This window comes from Rhododendron vialii, chromosome 7a (assembly GCF_030253575.1).
Source record: "Rhododendron vialii isolate Sample 1 chromosome 7a, ASM3025357v1".
Taxonomy (NCBI): domain Eukaryota; kingdom Viridiplantae; phylum Streptophyta; class Magnoliopsida; order Ericales; family Ericaceae; genus Rhododendron; species Rhododendron vialii.
Genome location: NC_080563.1, coordinates 3,076,436 through 3,092,003, shown reverse-complemented (window position 1 = coordinate 3,092,003; position 15,568 = coordinate 3,076,436). Strand labels below are relative to the sequence as shown.

The 15,568-nt window shown below is 38.6% G+C and overlaps 2 protein-coding genes across 6 annotated transcripts; one reads left to right on the top strand and one right to left on the bottom strand.

Annotated features, from left to right (window-relative positions):
- Positions 1–936: 936 nt before the first annotated feature.
- On the bottom strand, positions 937–5,548 carry LOC131332474 (protein GRAVITROPIC IN THE LIGHT 1). 4 transcript variants are annotated; one of them, XM_058366736.1, is made up of 4 exons: positions 5,392–5,542; positions 4,149–4,327; positions 3,996–4,052; positions 937–2,432 (listed from the first exon to the last, which is right to left on the bottom strand). In XM_058366736.1, the coding sequence occupies exon 4, from the start codon at positions 2,365–2,367 to the stop codon at positions 1,099–1,101; it is 1,269 nt and encodes a 422-aa protein (XP_058222719.1). In that variant the 5' UTR covers positions 2,368–2,432; positions 3,996–4,052; positions 4,149–4,327; positions 5,392–5,542; the 3' UTR covers positions 937–1,098. The 4 variants fall into 4 exon arrangements, with proteins under 4 accessions (XP_058222719.1, XP_058222718.1, XP_058222721.1 ...); XM_058366735.1 differs by lacking the exon at positions 4,149–4,327 and having other exon boundaries at positions 5,392–5,548; XM_058366738.1 differs by lacking the exon at positions 3,996–4,052 and having other exon boundaries at positions 4,098–4,327.
- Positions 5,549–9,098: 3,550 nt separating this feature from the next.
- On the top strand, positions 9,099–14,998 carry LOC131333666 (arginase 1, mitochondrial). 2 transcript variants are annotated; one of them, XM_058368300.1, is made up of 7 exons: positions 9,099–9,307; positions 10,977–11,126; positions 11,912–12,071; positions 12,970–13,103; positions 13,509–13,718; positions 14,004–14,114; positions 14,411–14,998. In XM_058368300.1, exons 2-7 carry the CDS (start codon positions 10,986–10,988, stop codon positions 14,669–14,671), a joined length of 1,017 nt encoding a protein of 338 aa, XP_058224283.1. In that variant the 5' UTR covers positions 9,099–9,307; positions 10,977–10,985; the 3' UTR covers positions 14,672–14,998. The 2 variants fall into 2 exon arrangements, with proteins under 2 accessions (XP_058224283.1, XP_058224284.1); XM_058368301.1 differs by lacking the exon at positions 9,099–9,307 and adding an exon at positions 10,276–10,374.
- The last annotated feature ends 570 nt before the right edge of the window (positions 14,999–15,568 follow it).

Below are 15,568 nucleotides of genomic sequence, written 5' to 3'. Positions count from 1 at the left end.
AAGTCAGTCAATACTCTGTTTTTTCTAGTCCTATGTGTGGATACACTAGATATTGGAGGGAAACCCCAATATTTTGGCGCAACAAGGTTATGAGGGGCTGGAATGACCATTCTGCCCCCAAGTGCATGTCACGTGCTTGGCACATGCTCTCTTTTCCGTTCAAAACATGGATGAAGTTAGTTTGAGGACGACATAGAAGGGTTTTGGATAGTTTGAGGGATGAAATTGTTGGTTTAAATAGTTTGAGGGCAAAATAGAAAAAAGTGATGATCATTCGAGAGATGTTTTCATAAAAGACTTTTATGAAATAAAGTTGATGAAAAAGCTAATTATTGTTTTTGGAGTAATTTAGTGGCCAAACAAGACTTTAATCATGCCATACAATGTCGCCCAACCATTCCACTAAGACTCTAGAGTGTTTAATCAATCATCGAGGCAATTCAAATATATTTTTTTGACTTCATTAAACAATTGCGAAATCCCGTAGATTGCAAATGACAGACTGAGGAAATGAAAAGCTAGTCATTGAGATTTTTTATACAAAAAATAATCAGGTAGAGACATATTTCTAATTATAATTATTACGTCAAAATCTGAGTGAATAAATGTGAAATAGGCCACACCAAGGACTCCGTGTGAACATTTCTAGAAAATGGACTAAATTTTTTCTCAACCCACACGACAGGTGGGTGGATAAAATCTTCTTCCGATGATGAAGTGAGTCTCATTGAAACCCTACTATCTAAACTGATAGATGCCCGCACGGTGAAGTGTCTACAACATGTGATACAAAATGCATTTGCTAATTTTGGTTAGCCAACATAACCCTTGTATCAAAGTTTCAAAGCACATACTACTATAGATCTGTGCTTTGATAGAAATACCACAACGCGAAAAGACTCTGCCGCCGGAAGCTTGTGTATGGATAATGATGAATTAGGCAGGACATAAACAGCACATCACATTCCATTCCAAACCAGTATACAACAACAAATACAGCAGCAATAAAGTACTACTACTAAATAGGCAACATAGGGTGATAAACACAACAGAGACGTACACATTTTGAGCGAGCATTCGGTTTACATTGAGTGCAAGTCATTCAGCAACCCTCGCACCTATTAAATAAACCCGGCACTGGACCAAACTTCCCCCGATCCAAAAACCAGGCATGACCATCAGCCCAACCTTTGGCTTCTCATCGTTTTCTTCCGGAACCAAATTTTTCTCGACACTTTCCATATACACCTCAGAGAAATCACTTCCCTTATTCACTTGGAATACCTTAACAGGTGGATCAAAAGAATAAGCCAACCTGTGCAAAAGCCAGATTGACTTGGCCAGTTTGAGAAAAGCCACATAGAAAGGTGTCCGTGGATGCCCACCTCCCATGACATAGTTCCGCTGATCCAAATTCCCAAAAAATGATGCCTCCATCTTCGAATGAACCACAGCTAGGTATTTGCTCCGGCAAAATTTCCCAAAAATGGAGTCTGGATCTTGACCCACAGCATCTAATGGGTCCAGTTCCCTCAAAGCAAGATACTGCCGGAAGAAACTTTCTTTACTGAAAGTAAGATTTTCCTGATTGACAGAGAAGCTTTCTTGTTGGAACCCAGTGAACATCCGTAGGCAAATATGGTGTTCAAATGCGTACTTTTTGTGAGCTCTCTTTGCGTAAACGACATCAGGTTCAATGGAGTTTGCCGCAGCATCTAGGTCCCACCCGGCTGCTTTCATCATGTTGATCAACGGCTTAGAAAAATCGTGAATGGCTTTGTAAGCAGTTTCAACGACTGAGGTGAAGAGGTCGGGGGTTAAATCCACAGGGGAACTTCCACTTTCACAACCCGAACTTTCTGATTCTTTCGAGGATAACCCTCTAAGCTTTAGATTCTTCTCCAGTTTTTCCCTCTTCTGAATAGCCTCTTGGATCTGTTGCTCCAACTGATGAATTTCTGTGTCTTTATTTTGAATTTCAGATTGGAACTTCTTCACCATGACCTCATAGGTTTTCAAAAGGCTCTGCTGTTCTTGGATTTCAGCAGCTAAGCGCGAGTCTTGAGGAGAAACACTTACCGGCTTTGGATTGTGCTCCCTGTAGAAATGTTTGAGTTCAGAGAGATTCTTCAGTTCGGAAATTACAAGTTTGTCTGCAGTTTGGATTTTATCAGGGTCATAAGGAGTGTGGGCGTCTTGGAGTTGGATGTAGGCCGACTTAAGGGAGGAGATGTTAGTGAAAATCTTTGATATCAGGGATTCCACTGGTTCTGGATTCTGATTGGTCGCCTCTTCCATGGGTTGAGGGTGGACTTTCTGACTATTGCTGTCGCGGAGTTGGGTGTCCCTAACACCAGTTGGTTGCATAGCTACTTCCAGTGACGAGGGAGTCGAATGGGTTTCCTTGAAAGAAATAAGCAGTGCGAAATAACCTGTAAAACACAGAAACAAGGAAACGGATTTGCTGGAAATGAAGTTCTAGAGGAAACACGAACCAAGTTTCTATAAATGGATTCACAGGAATACTTGGTCCAAATAGAAGGAAAAAAAGAAAAAAAGAAATACTTCTTCTAAAATGAGAATGCAACAACAAAAAGTATCAATTGTAACAGCTTCAGACAAAGCTATATAATTGAATGCGCAATAATGCACCAAAAACTACATTGCTTAGTTACACAAATACTGAAAAATTGCTCCTAACTGGGCACTGTCGGCATTTAGTAATTCAAAATTTGAAACAACATAACAATGTTGACAACAGGATAGAAAAGAGAAACATTGAAGAGGTTGCATGGATGTGACAAGACCACAAGAGTGATATGCAAAGACCACAAATTAGGACTTAAAACTGGAGACAAAAGGGAAAACACAACCATGACGATCAGTGGAAATGTACTTAACCATTCCAACTAAAGTGCGAGCAATTCATCATGGAAACCATCAAACAATATAGAGTAATACATTTGGCTAGTTTCACCAAAATCTCTACTATAGTTGACTTTGACTCTGAAGACAAACAGGCAGAGCAGAGCAGCGCTTCTCAAATAGAACACAGAACAGAGAAGTTTAACCAGACAGACCCTCTCGGAGGGGCACATTGCACCTCAAAGTATGACAAATATGTCTCAACCACGAACACCAGCAGAATACACGCTGTTAGGTGTTCAGGTGCACAAAAAGGTGGCGAAGCAAACGGAAGACCAAGCTTTGAGGAGGGAAATTGGTTTTTCCACAAAATTTCAGACTGTCATGACAACCTTACATTGCACAGAGACTGAACAGGCATCCTTAAACAACAAGCAGTTGTTATCCTCCTTTTCTGGAATGAAATCCCTGTTTAGCTCTGCGAACAAGAAAGCTATAAAAACAGAATTTGAAGCAGGGGTGACTAATGTAAGGAGAATTTTAATTCTTCTTATGAAACTCACAGAATGGGCAGGGCACTCGATGCATCCAAGTCACCTCCACAGAAGTCATTCACACCTAATCCTAACATCAAAGCAAATTTTACCTAGGTCTACATCAACAGATCTCTGAATGCCTTTGAAGACCTGTAATTCATTTCTTGCCATAGGTAGTAGTCTAGTAGATCATAGCAGCCCAGGCTGTCTTTCTCAGAGAGTTTGCAAATGATTTCCCAGAACTTCCCAATTAGCCTAGAGATTCGCTGTCCGCAGAGTTTTCAACTCTCAACAGGGAAGGACCCTAAAACAAATTGCTGATCAAGCTCATAAGGAACTTGGAAGGTCAGAGATAGTGCACCATCAGTTCTCCATTCTGCTTTTTTCTTTTTTGACTGCAACTATGTTACTTATTGCACGACAAAACAACTGTGATAAGTGATAGCATGGCTGTACTTGTACGGTGAGCTAAACATATTCCTCGCACATAACCAACAATAGAGGCAAAAAGTAACCAAAATATAGTCATAGTAACAGAATTTACAGCACCCTGACTTTGAAAATAGAAGGAATAGGTGTGCATGACCAGCCTACCTACAAAAATTGTACATCAGCCATGTGATGTATCCAGCAAACATAATAATCTTCAACCTATCAGACAAAAAAATATACAAATTCATCAGATTCTTGTCGTACCATATGCATGTAAAAGCCATGGACAGAAAAAGCAAATAGAGGATAATTAGCTGAGTCAAGCAAGCCTGATCCTGAGAAGCCAGGCTGGCAGGAACTTATAGTGTTTTGCCAAACACCACCAAGTGACAATAAGCAATAGGTCGCGACATGCCTCTCTGAGCGGTGGTTAGATCACGTAAGGTGTCAGTAACCTCTAGGGACCAGATTCGAAGAGATATGTACCATAACTCCTGGATACAGAAACTCCCCAAATGAGATAAACCCCATACTTTAATGCATATTGAAGTAGTTATTACTCTCTGAAAAATACCTACGATGGAACTAGGACTCTAGCAACCCTCTCTAAGACAGGTTAGATTTGTTAAAGTATGGGAGTGTCCTCCAATTGACCCCTGCAAGATTCATTGGTTGACCTAATCATTTAAGTGCCCTTAGATAACCAAAGCCGGGCAGGGCAGCACCGACGGTGCTCAATTTGGCAAACTTTGAGTCTCGCTCCGAGCACCCTCCTGCCCAATTATTGTTTTCAACATCGATCCATCTCGTATGTTCACGCCGTGCTTGAATCACGGTTCACAGAAGGATTTATCAAGGGAGAGGAAAATGACAGGGAAACCAAATACACTTCTTCACTTGATCTCAAAGTCACATTAGCTTGTGCAGTTTAATTTCTTTCCCTATTCCCTCCGTAAATTCCTCCACAAATTCATGATCTAAACACACACACGTGCGCGCAAACCCAATACATAAAAAATCAATGACTCTAGAACAATACTGACCCTCTGCGAAATGCAAAATTACGAGTCTTTCTCTTTCTACTTTGTTTAGTTGACAGTCCAGAGAGTGAAACCCTACACTGGATCAATTCCTTGACACGTTAGATATTTATTTTTGGAGTTTAGAGTGTTATTATATATAGATCCTTTTATTGTTTGGCCTTTTCTTTATGTTCCTCGCTCTCTTTGTACACGGGCAGCATCTCCTTGTGCCTTTTCAGCCAAATTTATCACTTTTCAAAACGAAACAAAACCAAAAAACTAACCATCCACAAAATTACAAATGGAGTTTTCCGTTTGGTAAACAGAGCTACGATCAAACATGAAACAGCGTAGCAGGGCAAACTCTAAAAAAAACCTCTGCCCCCACGGGCCTAATTTCAACACCGCAGGATGATGTGAAACGAAAAAGGGACTTAACCCTAAAACGATGACATTTAATCAAACATGTATCCCCGAAGCCAAACAGAATAACGCGAGGAAAGCGACGCAGGAGTTCGATACGGAGTTGGAAGTACCTGATCTGGTATTCCGCCGGAGATTCGCCGGAAAAGAGCACGGGATACAGTGGCAGTTGCCGATAGCTGCGGCGAGCAAGGGAGGTGACTTTACTTCCAAATTTCGAATCCAGTCGTGACGAGGAATGAAAGCCCGACAGGAAGCAGCGGCACTTTTGAGGAGTCTTTTGGGCACTGGTATTTTGGGTGAATTACACTTTAGACTCTTTATTTCATGCGTATTCCTACTTGGTCCCCTGATTTCAAGCTCTTTTTTTTTTAAATCCGCAATTCCAAGCTAATCCACTAGACCTCTTTAAAGTAGTACCTGCCAAAAGTTGATACTAAAAACAAAAAAGTACCTGCCAAATGAGTACCTCTTTTTTCTTTTTTTCTTTTTCAAAATATTGGCCAAATAAGCACTTCGAAGCTGCAAAATGGCGCCACCCCTATTCGTATATTGGTCAAATATAGTACATCGCAGATGAGTTAAAATGTTGTGCGCACTATTTTTCTATGATATGCTAACATTGTATCGACGGACATCCAAATAATGTCCGGCAAAATTGGATTTCAAAGGGCTTGAGAAATAAATGATAGAATGCCTTATAGGTACCAAATTTGGTATCTTGAAAGATTTCCTTCAAATAAGTCAATAACTAGAGATGGATTAAGGATTCTCCTTAATGAGAAGAAGTTACTCTTTCTTTCTTTTCTTTTTTTTTTAGAAGAAGTTGCTTATTAGCGACATTATCTTCCATATGCTTTTAAACTTGAAACTCACGTGACCTGTGATCCATTATTCCCATTCCTTTTTCTTCTTTTATCTGATATAATCTCTTACTGACGAGTGTCTTTTACCTATATAAAAATTTAGGAGACATTACGTAGAAGGGTCGTACTCAGGTTTCTTTTTCTATTCTGGAATTCAGGTCAAAAGTGGACTTCTCCTGACATTGTACCGATGGACATCCAAATAATAATGTCCGGTAAGTGGGTTTTGGGTTCCTAATTTTGATTTCTCCTTAGCTAGACCATCTCAAATTGTTGGTCCAACTAGGACTGATATACATGCGTATCAGTACTATTATTGATCAAGTGACATTCTAGTGCTTCGTCCTAAATGATTGCCAACGAGTAGCGCCACGTGATACTCACTTGACACCCAATTATTTATTCTTCGAATTAGTTTACTGGCACAGCAAATCTGTGCACAGATTGTGTACAGATTTCTATGCGGGGTTCACTACAGATCCCACACAAGTGATCCGAGCCGTTCATCATGTTTAAAACATTTTTTCAAGGGCCTTCACCAAAAATCAGCTTAATCCGATACCTATAAATGCTTGATTTAATCATCTAACTTTTTGTTCAAGTTTTTAGAGAATAAAAAGTTAGACGATTAGATCAAGTACTTATAGGTATCGGATTAAGCTATTTTTTCGCGGGGGCCCTTGAAAAAATGTTTTAAATATAATGAACGGCTCGAATCACTTGTGCAGGACTCTTAATAGGCTCCACATAAAAATCTGTGCACAATCTGTACACAAATTTGCTGTGCCGGTAGACTTTCTGTTATTCTTCACGGCAGCACAGTAGCAACCACCTAAAGCGGTGACATCAGCTTCCAAATTGGGGACTCCTTGTTTGTGAAACCAGTGAGCAGCTGCAAATCCCTATGCGCGTTCATCATCCTTATCCTGCACCCTAAAAATACTCCACTAAACAGCCCATTCCGCCAAGCGATTATTCAGTGCTCCTGGAACATCGTCTTAATGATACTCAAGATGCACTTAATAAATTTTCATTCGATGACAGACTAAACATCCAATTGCTTCCAAGACCCTATCGTTACGTTTTCTGCAAATGAAAGCAAACTATGATTTCTTTTCCAGGGTCATCAATTGCAGGTTAATCCATTGATTTGCTTTGTTGTGTCATTAATTAGGGTTGATTTGGATTGTCTAGATAAGTTTTTATTTTATTTTATCCGTAGATAAGTTAATATTGATTTATTGTGATCAAAAAAGTTGGTGGGTTTGGTCAAAGAAGTTAACTTATTGAGTGTCTTTTTTGAGAAAATGACGGTCAATGACATGTTTTGACAATTGATACTCGCCAATAATATTTTTCAGCATTATAACAAATATTCTTAACTTGTACTTGGTAGGTATTAATTATCAAAACACGTTCTGAGCTGTCATTTTTCCTTTTTTTTAGGAAAATATAAAAGACAATAAAATATTAAGCCGAACCCAATAACTTTTTTGCCGAATGACTTCTGAGCCAATAAGTCATTAAGTCAATAAGTTAACTTATCTACACAATCAAAATCAACCCTCAATGTGTCAATCAAATAGTATACGTAGTATGTTAATGTCAAAATGGAACCATGCAAAATGGATCTATCCGGTTCCATTTTGAAACTGGAAGATCTTGGTGGAGCCTTTTTTTTTTGTCCATATCGGACATACTTCGATGATCAAAATAATTTGTTTTTATGAAAATGAAATTTAAATCCAGTGTGCTAATTCTTTTATTTTCAAAACTAAATGCAGTGTGAAATTATGTGGTGGTTGTTTTCAATCGATTGCAAAGTTTGAACGATATTGATCATGGCCTTGAAGAATCGAACGGGGCCCACCTGGATAGAGAAGATCTTCACCTTATTTTTTACTCCTAATTATTTAGGTCTTTTATCTGTAGAGGAGTATGCATGTCAGCATGTGTGTATTTTCGTTGGGAGGATCACCGGGATCACAAGTAATTATTTGAAGGTTTTGGATTACCATTACGTGGTGTCCGGTATCTTTATTTATCGTATATTTTGGTGGGATCGATATACTTAGCGTTGGATTTTATAAAAATATATGATGTTTAAGGGTATTGAGGTACCATGTGCCGATGTCTCAAGAGTCAAGACCACCAAATATTCTCTCCATCCCAATTTATTTGTCCATTTTTTGATTTTTATTTGTCCGAAAATGTTTGTCCATTCTAGAAGACTAAGGTCCAAAAGCAAAAAAATTCCTTTTTTGTCCCTTACCATTTAAACTAAAAGTAATTTTTTCTCAAAAAGTTTGGAGGGCAACTTTTGAAAAGTTGAGCATTTATCGGTACAATGATTATATTCTCTTAAAAAAAATTTAATTTTAAAATTGGACAAACAAATTGGGACGAAGAAAGTATATCTTGAAGGATCAGACTACCCCGTATCAAAATATTTTCTAGATTTCGAGAACCAAAGTTGGTCTTGTGATCAAGGCTTCCGACGCAAGGGTTTATCCACTCATACGATAATTTCAAAATATTTTCGGTATTATTAACTCACTCGGGGCTAGTTTACTATGAACATTTGTTCCGACTTCAAATGGAGCCGTCAATGAACATTTGTTCCGACTTCGAATGGAGCCGTCAATTAGGCCCCGTTCCAGAACGGGTTTTAAGTCCTTATTTTTTAAGAAGACAATTTAAAGCTTAAAAATTATAGGCTTATTAAAATCTAAAAATATGCAATATGGATCTTGTTTGATAGATCTCATTGAGATCTTTAATACGATGCAAAAAAAATTGAAAAATTATTTTTCATTTAAATTATTTTTAAATTTAAAAATATGAAATAAATACTTATTTTTTAAGAAGGTGTTCTGGAACGGGGTTAAGGGGCTAGTAAACTAATCAAACACCTGGTTATTAAAAACAAAATTCTAATCACTCGTACCCGCATTTTCATTGAATCTTAAAATACTCTTTCCAGCCCAATAAAGAATGTTTTAGTGTTCGTTCCATTCGCTGCATATGCAACCCAAAAAGCTGCACTATCTTCTCTCCGTATATATATCACCTTCCAATAAAAATCCGTTCAATTCGTCATTGCCCTGTTCATTTTTGCCGCTCAAGCTCTGCGATTCCTCTCTTCCCGGCTTCATCGTTTAAGGTAGCAATGCTTCCACCATCTTGCTTTTTCCTTGAAGCTTTTAGACGAGTTGTTTCAATTCTCTGTTTGGAAAATTAAACTGGGGAAAACATCAGGGTTTCGTTTCTGTCTGTTTATTACCCAAATGGGTTATGAGTCGTGAATCACGAGCTATTTTGTTTGAGAAAGTTTTGGATAGCTGTTTAACTGGCACTAACTGAATTTTCTTGGGAAAAAAATCATTTGGTGTACCTTTTTAGGTTGATTTTGTTTTATTTATCACTGAGTATTTACCACAAGCAGAAGATTGATATCTGATCGCATAGCGTGGAGTACAATTGTCAAGGGACGCTCTTTTTATTGCAATTCAGCTGATTTAGTAAAAGAATGATGGGGGTACGATGTGTGCAAAAAACTGAGTGTTCTATCATAGCAAAACACAAGCATCGTCTGTTTTAAATTTAACGCCTGGATGGATTGACCTTATAATCATTGTCTTCACCGAATTAACGTAGTTCCCCTCTGTACACTGGTATTGCACGGAGAAGTGCATGTCAGTTGTTGTGTTGAATCGGTCGTTTATCTTTTCTTGATTCACTCTGTCCTCATTCTGCTTATTTGCAGTCCGTTTTCTCTCTCATTATGATCATTAGATTGCTTTCTCCTTCTTTGTAGTTCGATTTTTTGTATTTTAATACTCTCCTTCTTGGTCAAGTTGAATGCTAGCTTGAGTAGTTTAAAATGGAAAATGAAATAGTGGAAGTCTATGGTGATTTTTTCCTTTGCTTTATTACTTTTTCGTTGTTTGTTTTGGTTGCTTTTTGCTGCCAGCTCCTCAGAAGCCTAGGAGATTTGTTTGAATAAGGAAGTTTATGACAACACTGAATCAAGAAATATGGAGCCCGTGTAGCTTTAACTTTTGGTAGGTTGGGATGTATATGATATGGGTTGTCTTTAGTGAATACAATCATTTAGCTTTGAACAACAAGGGGCAGTTTCCAGTGAGGCGATGCTTATGTGTGTAGAGGAAATCAGTTCTTGGAGATTTGTTCAGAGATTTTTCTATCTAGGACTCCATCTAGTTGCTTGTAAGTTAAACTTATACTTTTTGTTGTCATTTGACTCGTTTCTTCATCCAAAAAGCTGTATAAAACCAGTCTAAGATTTACGTAAAAGAAAACTGACGTGTCAGTAGATTTTGAATTGGTTGAATGTAGTTGATTTTCCTTTACTATTTTGCATTCTATCCATTGGGTCTTTGTGCATGCATTGTCAAGCTTGATCTTCGCGCATGTATTTTCAAGTGCAGAATCCTGTTTTACTCTCAGGGTCTCACCTTTGGTCTCTGAACATGAGAAAATAAGTAAAACTGATGACATGTTTGTCCAGACTCCAGACTATCTTGGTTGAATAGTTGATCTGATCTTCCAAAAGAGTAATCAGAGTTTCGATTTTGTTTTTTAGTTTTGATCAAGGTTTTGAGTCTATTTACCTCTCCCTATTTGGGCCATATTTGCCGAGGGGTAGTCTTTGTTTGTAAATGTGAATTATGAGATGTCAAGAGACAACATAGGTAAATTTGTCCTTCCACCTTTTTCTTATCTGGACATTATCAATACGTTCGATTTTTTTCTCCCATTCGAGTTTTAGACCTATGGAATCAGTGAAGCTTTCTTTTATTCTCCTGAAGCTTGCAGGCATGAATAGTGTTGGGAGGAGGGGAATCCGTTACTTGCACAAACTGAATGCTGCAAATGTTCCAAGTGAATTGATAGAAAATGGTCAAAATCGTGTTATAGAAGCTTCCCTTACCCTTATTCGCGAGAGGGCGAAGCTTAAGGTATTACTGGTTTCATTTGAATCAATTACAATTTCTGTTTGCCTTCCGTCTGTTATGTCTGCGTCTGCTCTGAAAATGGTGTGCATAGTTTAAGTGACGTCTTACTTTATAACTCTGGGAATGAATGATTTCTGCATTATCCGATTGTGGCTTTCTAATGAGAGTGGGCTGTTGTTCCATATGTCTAATCAGTTGTTGGAGACGTCTAATCATTAGCCTATTCAACTGATTTTGTTAGACTTGTTAGACAACGTTAAGAACTTAAATGCTTTGTATGATTCTGAAGCCTTATTACAGAGAGAACCTGGGTTCTGCTGGTATGCTTTAGTCATGTACTTTTCTTATGAAACTTTAGCATCTGATTCACAGTGGTCAGTTGTTTTGGTTTAGGGCCTGAATTTGAACACAGCTCTTCCACCAGCCCTTTTCTGGTCGTCACAGTGGGATTAACACTTGACTTATACCGAGCAACATATTTGGGCTCTATTGGAAATATGTTTATTTACCAACGTGATCCTAGTTTTTTCACCTATTTTACTTTCTAACGACACCGTACATGATACGCTGGAGACTTTTTACACTTTGTCAACACTGCTCATTTCTTGTAGTTTATCTTCACAAGTTATATGCACGGGTGCTCTTTTGGAGTCTAACTCACTTTTATCGGGGGTGTAAGAATGTAGATGTAAAATTGTTGTGTGAACTGCATATTTTAGAAAGTGGGATTTCAAGAGAAGATAAAAAAAAGCACTAGAATTATTAGCTTATTTTTCCCGTTTCACCAGGGAGAGCTTATTCGGGCTATGGGTGGAGCAGTAGCATCGGCATCTCTTCTTGGAGTTCCTTTAGGACATAATTCGTCGTTTCTGCAAGGGCCAGCATTTGCTCCTCCTCGCATAAGGGAGGCAATCTGGTGTGGCAGCACAAACTCTACAACTGAAGAAGGTGAACATTTTGTGTGCGTGTGTTTTTGAGTAAATGTTGTGATTTTTCACAATACTGACCTACAGTTCATTGCTTCATGTAAAGTTTGTCATTCGATGTGGTTTGGGCTCCATGGGGTACGTTGTTGTTTTAGTGGTCTGAATTTCATAAGCGTCCACACCCATGTTTGCTATTTTTCCATTGCTACTGTCATTTTTGAGCAATGAATAGCGTCGTTTTGTCAAAACATGGCAATAGTGCTGCACCCGTTTTGCTGTTTTGTTGTTTTTCCCTCTCTCAATCCCAAATGGCCACTTTGCCATAAATTTTGCCATATATGACAAGAGAAATGTGAGAAAATTGTGGCAATATGGGTGTGGCATCCTATTTGCCTTCTTTTTTTTGGGTGCCATTTTTGAGAAATGGCAACAAATTTTGTCAAATTTGACAACTGGTGTGGATGCTCTGGCTTATGCTCTTTTGTGTCATTCTTGATTCTATTTTCATTTGCATGTGTGTGTGCGCGTGTGTTTAATCTTGTCCTACATGCCCAAAGTATTGCACCGCTTTAAAAGCTTGGAAATATGAACATCAAGTTCCCTGTGTCATCGACAACGTTGGGTCAGTTTTCATTTAACTTTCTTATTAGATACTTTAAGATATGGAAATTCCTTGAGTCGACTTTTGCTATGAATCATTGGAGTTTGGATATATGAATGATAATGCCATAGATTAAAAGCTTGAATGTAATTTTTAAGCTATAGGTCTTTTGAGTTTTGACTCTTTTCAGAGCATGATGTCCTTTAACTAAGATCTTTAATCCTTCTGAAACTGATATGGATGGCCTATGATTTTGTATTTTTGGGACCATTTACTCTTATCATGCTTTCTCTGTCTGATGTGTTGTTGGAAAATGCAGGGAAAGAATTAAATGATCCCCGGATCTTAACTGATGTTGGTGATGTTCCTATCCAAGAGATACGAGATTGTGGTGTGGACGATGACAGATTGATGAACACTGTCTCTGAATCTGTCAAGCTTGTGATGGAACAAGTAAGGCATTTATTTGACTAGTCTGCTATTTTGAGGACACTTGTGGATGTTTTACACTATGTCCTCATGTTTGCATGCTTGGTTTGAGAGCCTGTATCTCCTCTTAAATACTAATGCATACATTTAATTGCAAGATCAATCTTCTACTTGTATATAGTCATATCATGATTTTTTATTTTTTCTACCTTTCCAGTTTTCTACTTCAATTTCTCATGTCAGACTTCTTGACAACTATTAGTCAGATTATGTTTTCGTGCAGAATGTATAAATATGCAATCCCTTTTCAGGGTTTAGGTATTGGTATTTGATGGGTGCTGTGGTAGTTACTCCAGAGGGTACCATTTAGTAGCCGTCTCCTTTTTATATCTAGCCTCTCACATCGCGTAATTGTCATCATCTTTTCAGGATCCATTGCGCCCATTGGTTTTAGGAGGCGACCACTCAATATCTTTTCCAGTTGTGAGAGCCGTGTCTGAGAAGCTTGGAGGACCATTGGATATTCTGCACCTTGATGCACATCCTGATATTTATCATTCCTTTGAAGGAAACAAATATTCCCATGCATCGTCATTTGCCCGGATTATGGAGGGTGGTTATGCTCGGCGGCTTTTACAAGTAATATTTGTTTGTCAATACTCACTCTTGCTTCTTTTGTTTCCCCCATTCTTCAATCAATGTTACATAGGCACCACTAAATGTACTAAACATGTGATGGACACTTGGTACTTGGTGAGAGGATAAAATGTGTTCTACACTTGTGGTTGGATATTCACCCAACCAGCTCGCAATATATCGGTTGTGCTCCTATCCTGTTGAAGTTCAGACAGTACTACAGTGTTACCTCAGATGCTTTGGTAACAAAGATTTATGGATATCTGTGCTGATATTTTTTTTTTTCAGGTCGGTATTAGATCAATCACAAGTGAAGGTCGTGAGCAAGGGAAAAAATTTGGCGTAGAGCAATATGAAATGCGAACGTTTTCAAGAGATCGCCAGATATTGGAGAATCTGGTCTCTCTCTCTCTCTCTCTCTCTCTCTCTCTCTCTCTCTCTCTCTCTCTGTATGCGTGTGTCTCTTTGTAGAAATTTGGTCTAATTGTTCTACTCTAATCACTAGTCTCCTGACATTTTGATCTTCTGAAAATTACAAAAGACACCAGGCGACTGGGAAATCTCAATCATTGTGGAAACATTCCTGTTTCGAAAAGTATTTAGAATATCAAACAATGGCATATTGTGTACTTGCGAAATTAGTTACACACTGCGGGTGGTCTAATTTCTACTTGTTCCTATTAATTCTGCTGCAGAAACTTGGGGAAGGTGTGAAGGGGGTGTATATCTCAGTGGATGTGGACTGTCTTGATCCTGCATTTGCTCCAGGGGTATCTCACATCGAACCGGGAGGTCTCTCTTTCCGCGACGTTCTCAACATACTCCACAACCTTCAAGCGGATGTTGTTGCTGCAGATGTGGTAGAGTTCAATCCACAACGCGACACCGTTGATGGGATGACTGCTATGGTTGCAGCAAAGCTGGTAAGAGAACTCACTGCCAAGATTTCGAAATGAAGTTGAAACTGTATCCGAATGTTAAAAGTCTTCCTGGCACGGAAATTGGTTTACAAGGGACTCTGTGGCACCTGTTCCAGAAAATAAAAAGGGACTCTCTAGCATATCAATGCTGCTGTGAAGAACTACGGTGCATGTTTACCATTTAGAGTTCTTCTTGCTGTAACTTAGAATGGGGATACTTCGTAGTATCCTCGGACAATTGAAACTAAAGTAACCAAATTCAATAATTTTCTTTTTTTTCTTCATTTGGGGGTTTGGAGGATCATTTATCACAATGAGCCTTTCTTCTTTTGATTAAAATAAAAGTCGGGTTTTATTTGCGTCTTCTTTTCTTGAAGATTTCATTGATTATCTACTTCTTGTCAAGAAGATGGAGACAGAAGGGTGATTTACAGGGAGTGCTTTTCCATTGTGCCCAGTGCAAATTTCAACATAAACATCCAGGGTGTTGTAGTAGGGTCTTCATAACATCCTTTCTCCACCTGTGTGTACAGAGAAGGCCATCATAGGTTGGAGATTTTGCGCAACAAAGACAGTTTATTCAACCCTTTCAATTGTATGGTACAAACTATTGACATTTTATTTGCCTCTTTTTTTCCTTAGAGCTGAGTGGTTGGCGTGTACTGGATAAAGTTGTAGTCGGCTTGTCCGTTAGCTCATCCAACTTTTTTGGTGGGACCAAACCTTCCGAGTGAAACAAATGTTATTAGAACCATGGGCAAAACGAGGAGGGAGATGAGATACAAGCATTATTTGCAATCTTCGTAGCAAACCTTTGACATAACCGGAAGAACAAGAAAGAGCTCTAGGAAAATGGAAGAACGGAATAGGAAACAAGGGTGATAACGGAAGGGTGTTGAAGTGATTATCTAGAAGAACATATGTCAAAAAGAA

Bases quoted from the DNA above. Each gene is read 5' to 3' on its own strand.
- LOC131333666 (XM_058368300.1), top strand. From the start codon at position 10,986: ATGAATAGTGTTGGGAGGAGGGGAATCCGTTACTTGCACAAACTGAAT. The intron at 12,072-12,969 runs GTGAACATTTTG...TGGAAAATGCAG, and splicing joins AAACTCTACAACTGAAGAAG to GGAAAGAATTAAATGATCCC. The intron at 13,719-14,003 runs GTAATATTTGTT...TTTTTTTTTCAG, and splicing joins ATGCTCGGCGGCTTTTACAA to GTCGGTATTAGATCAATCAC.
- LOC131332474 (XM_058366735.1), bottom strand. From the start codon at position 2,367: ATGCAACCAACTGGTGTTAGGGACACCCAACTCCGCGACAGCAATAGT.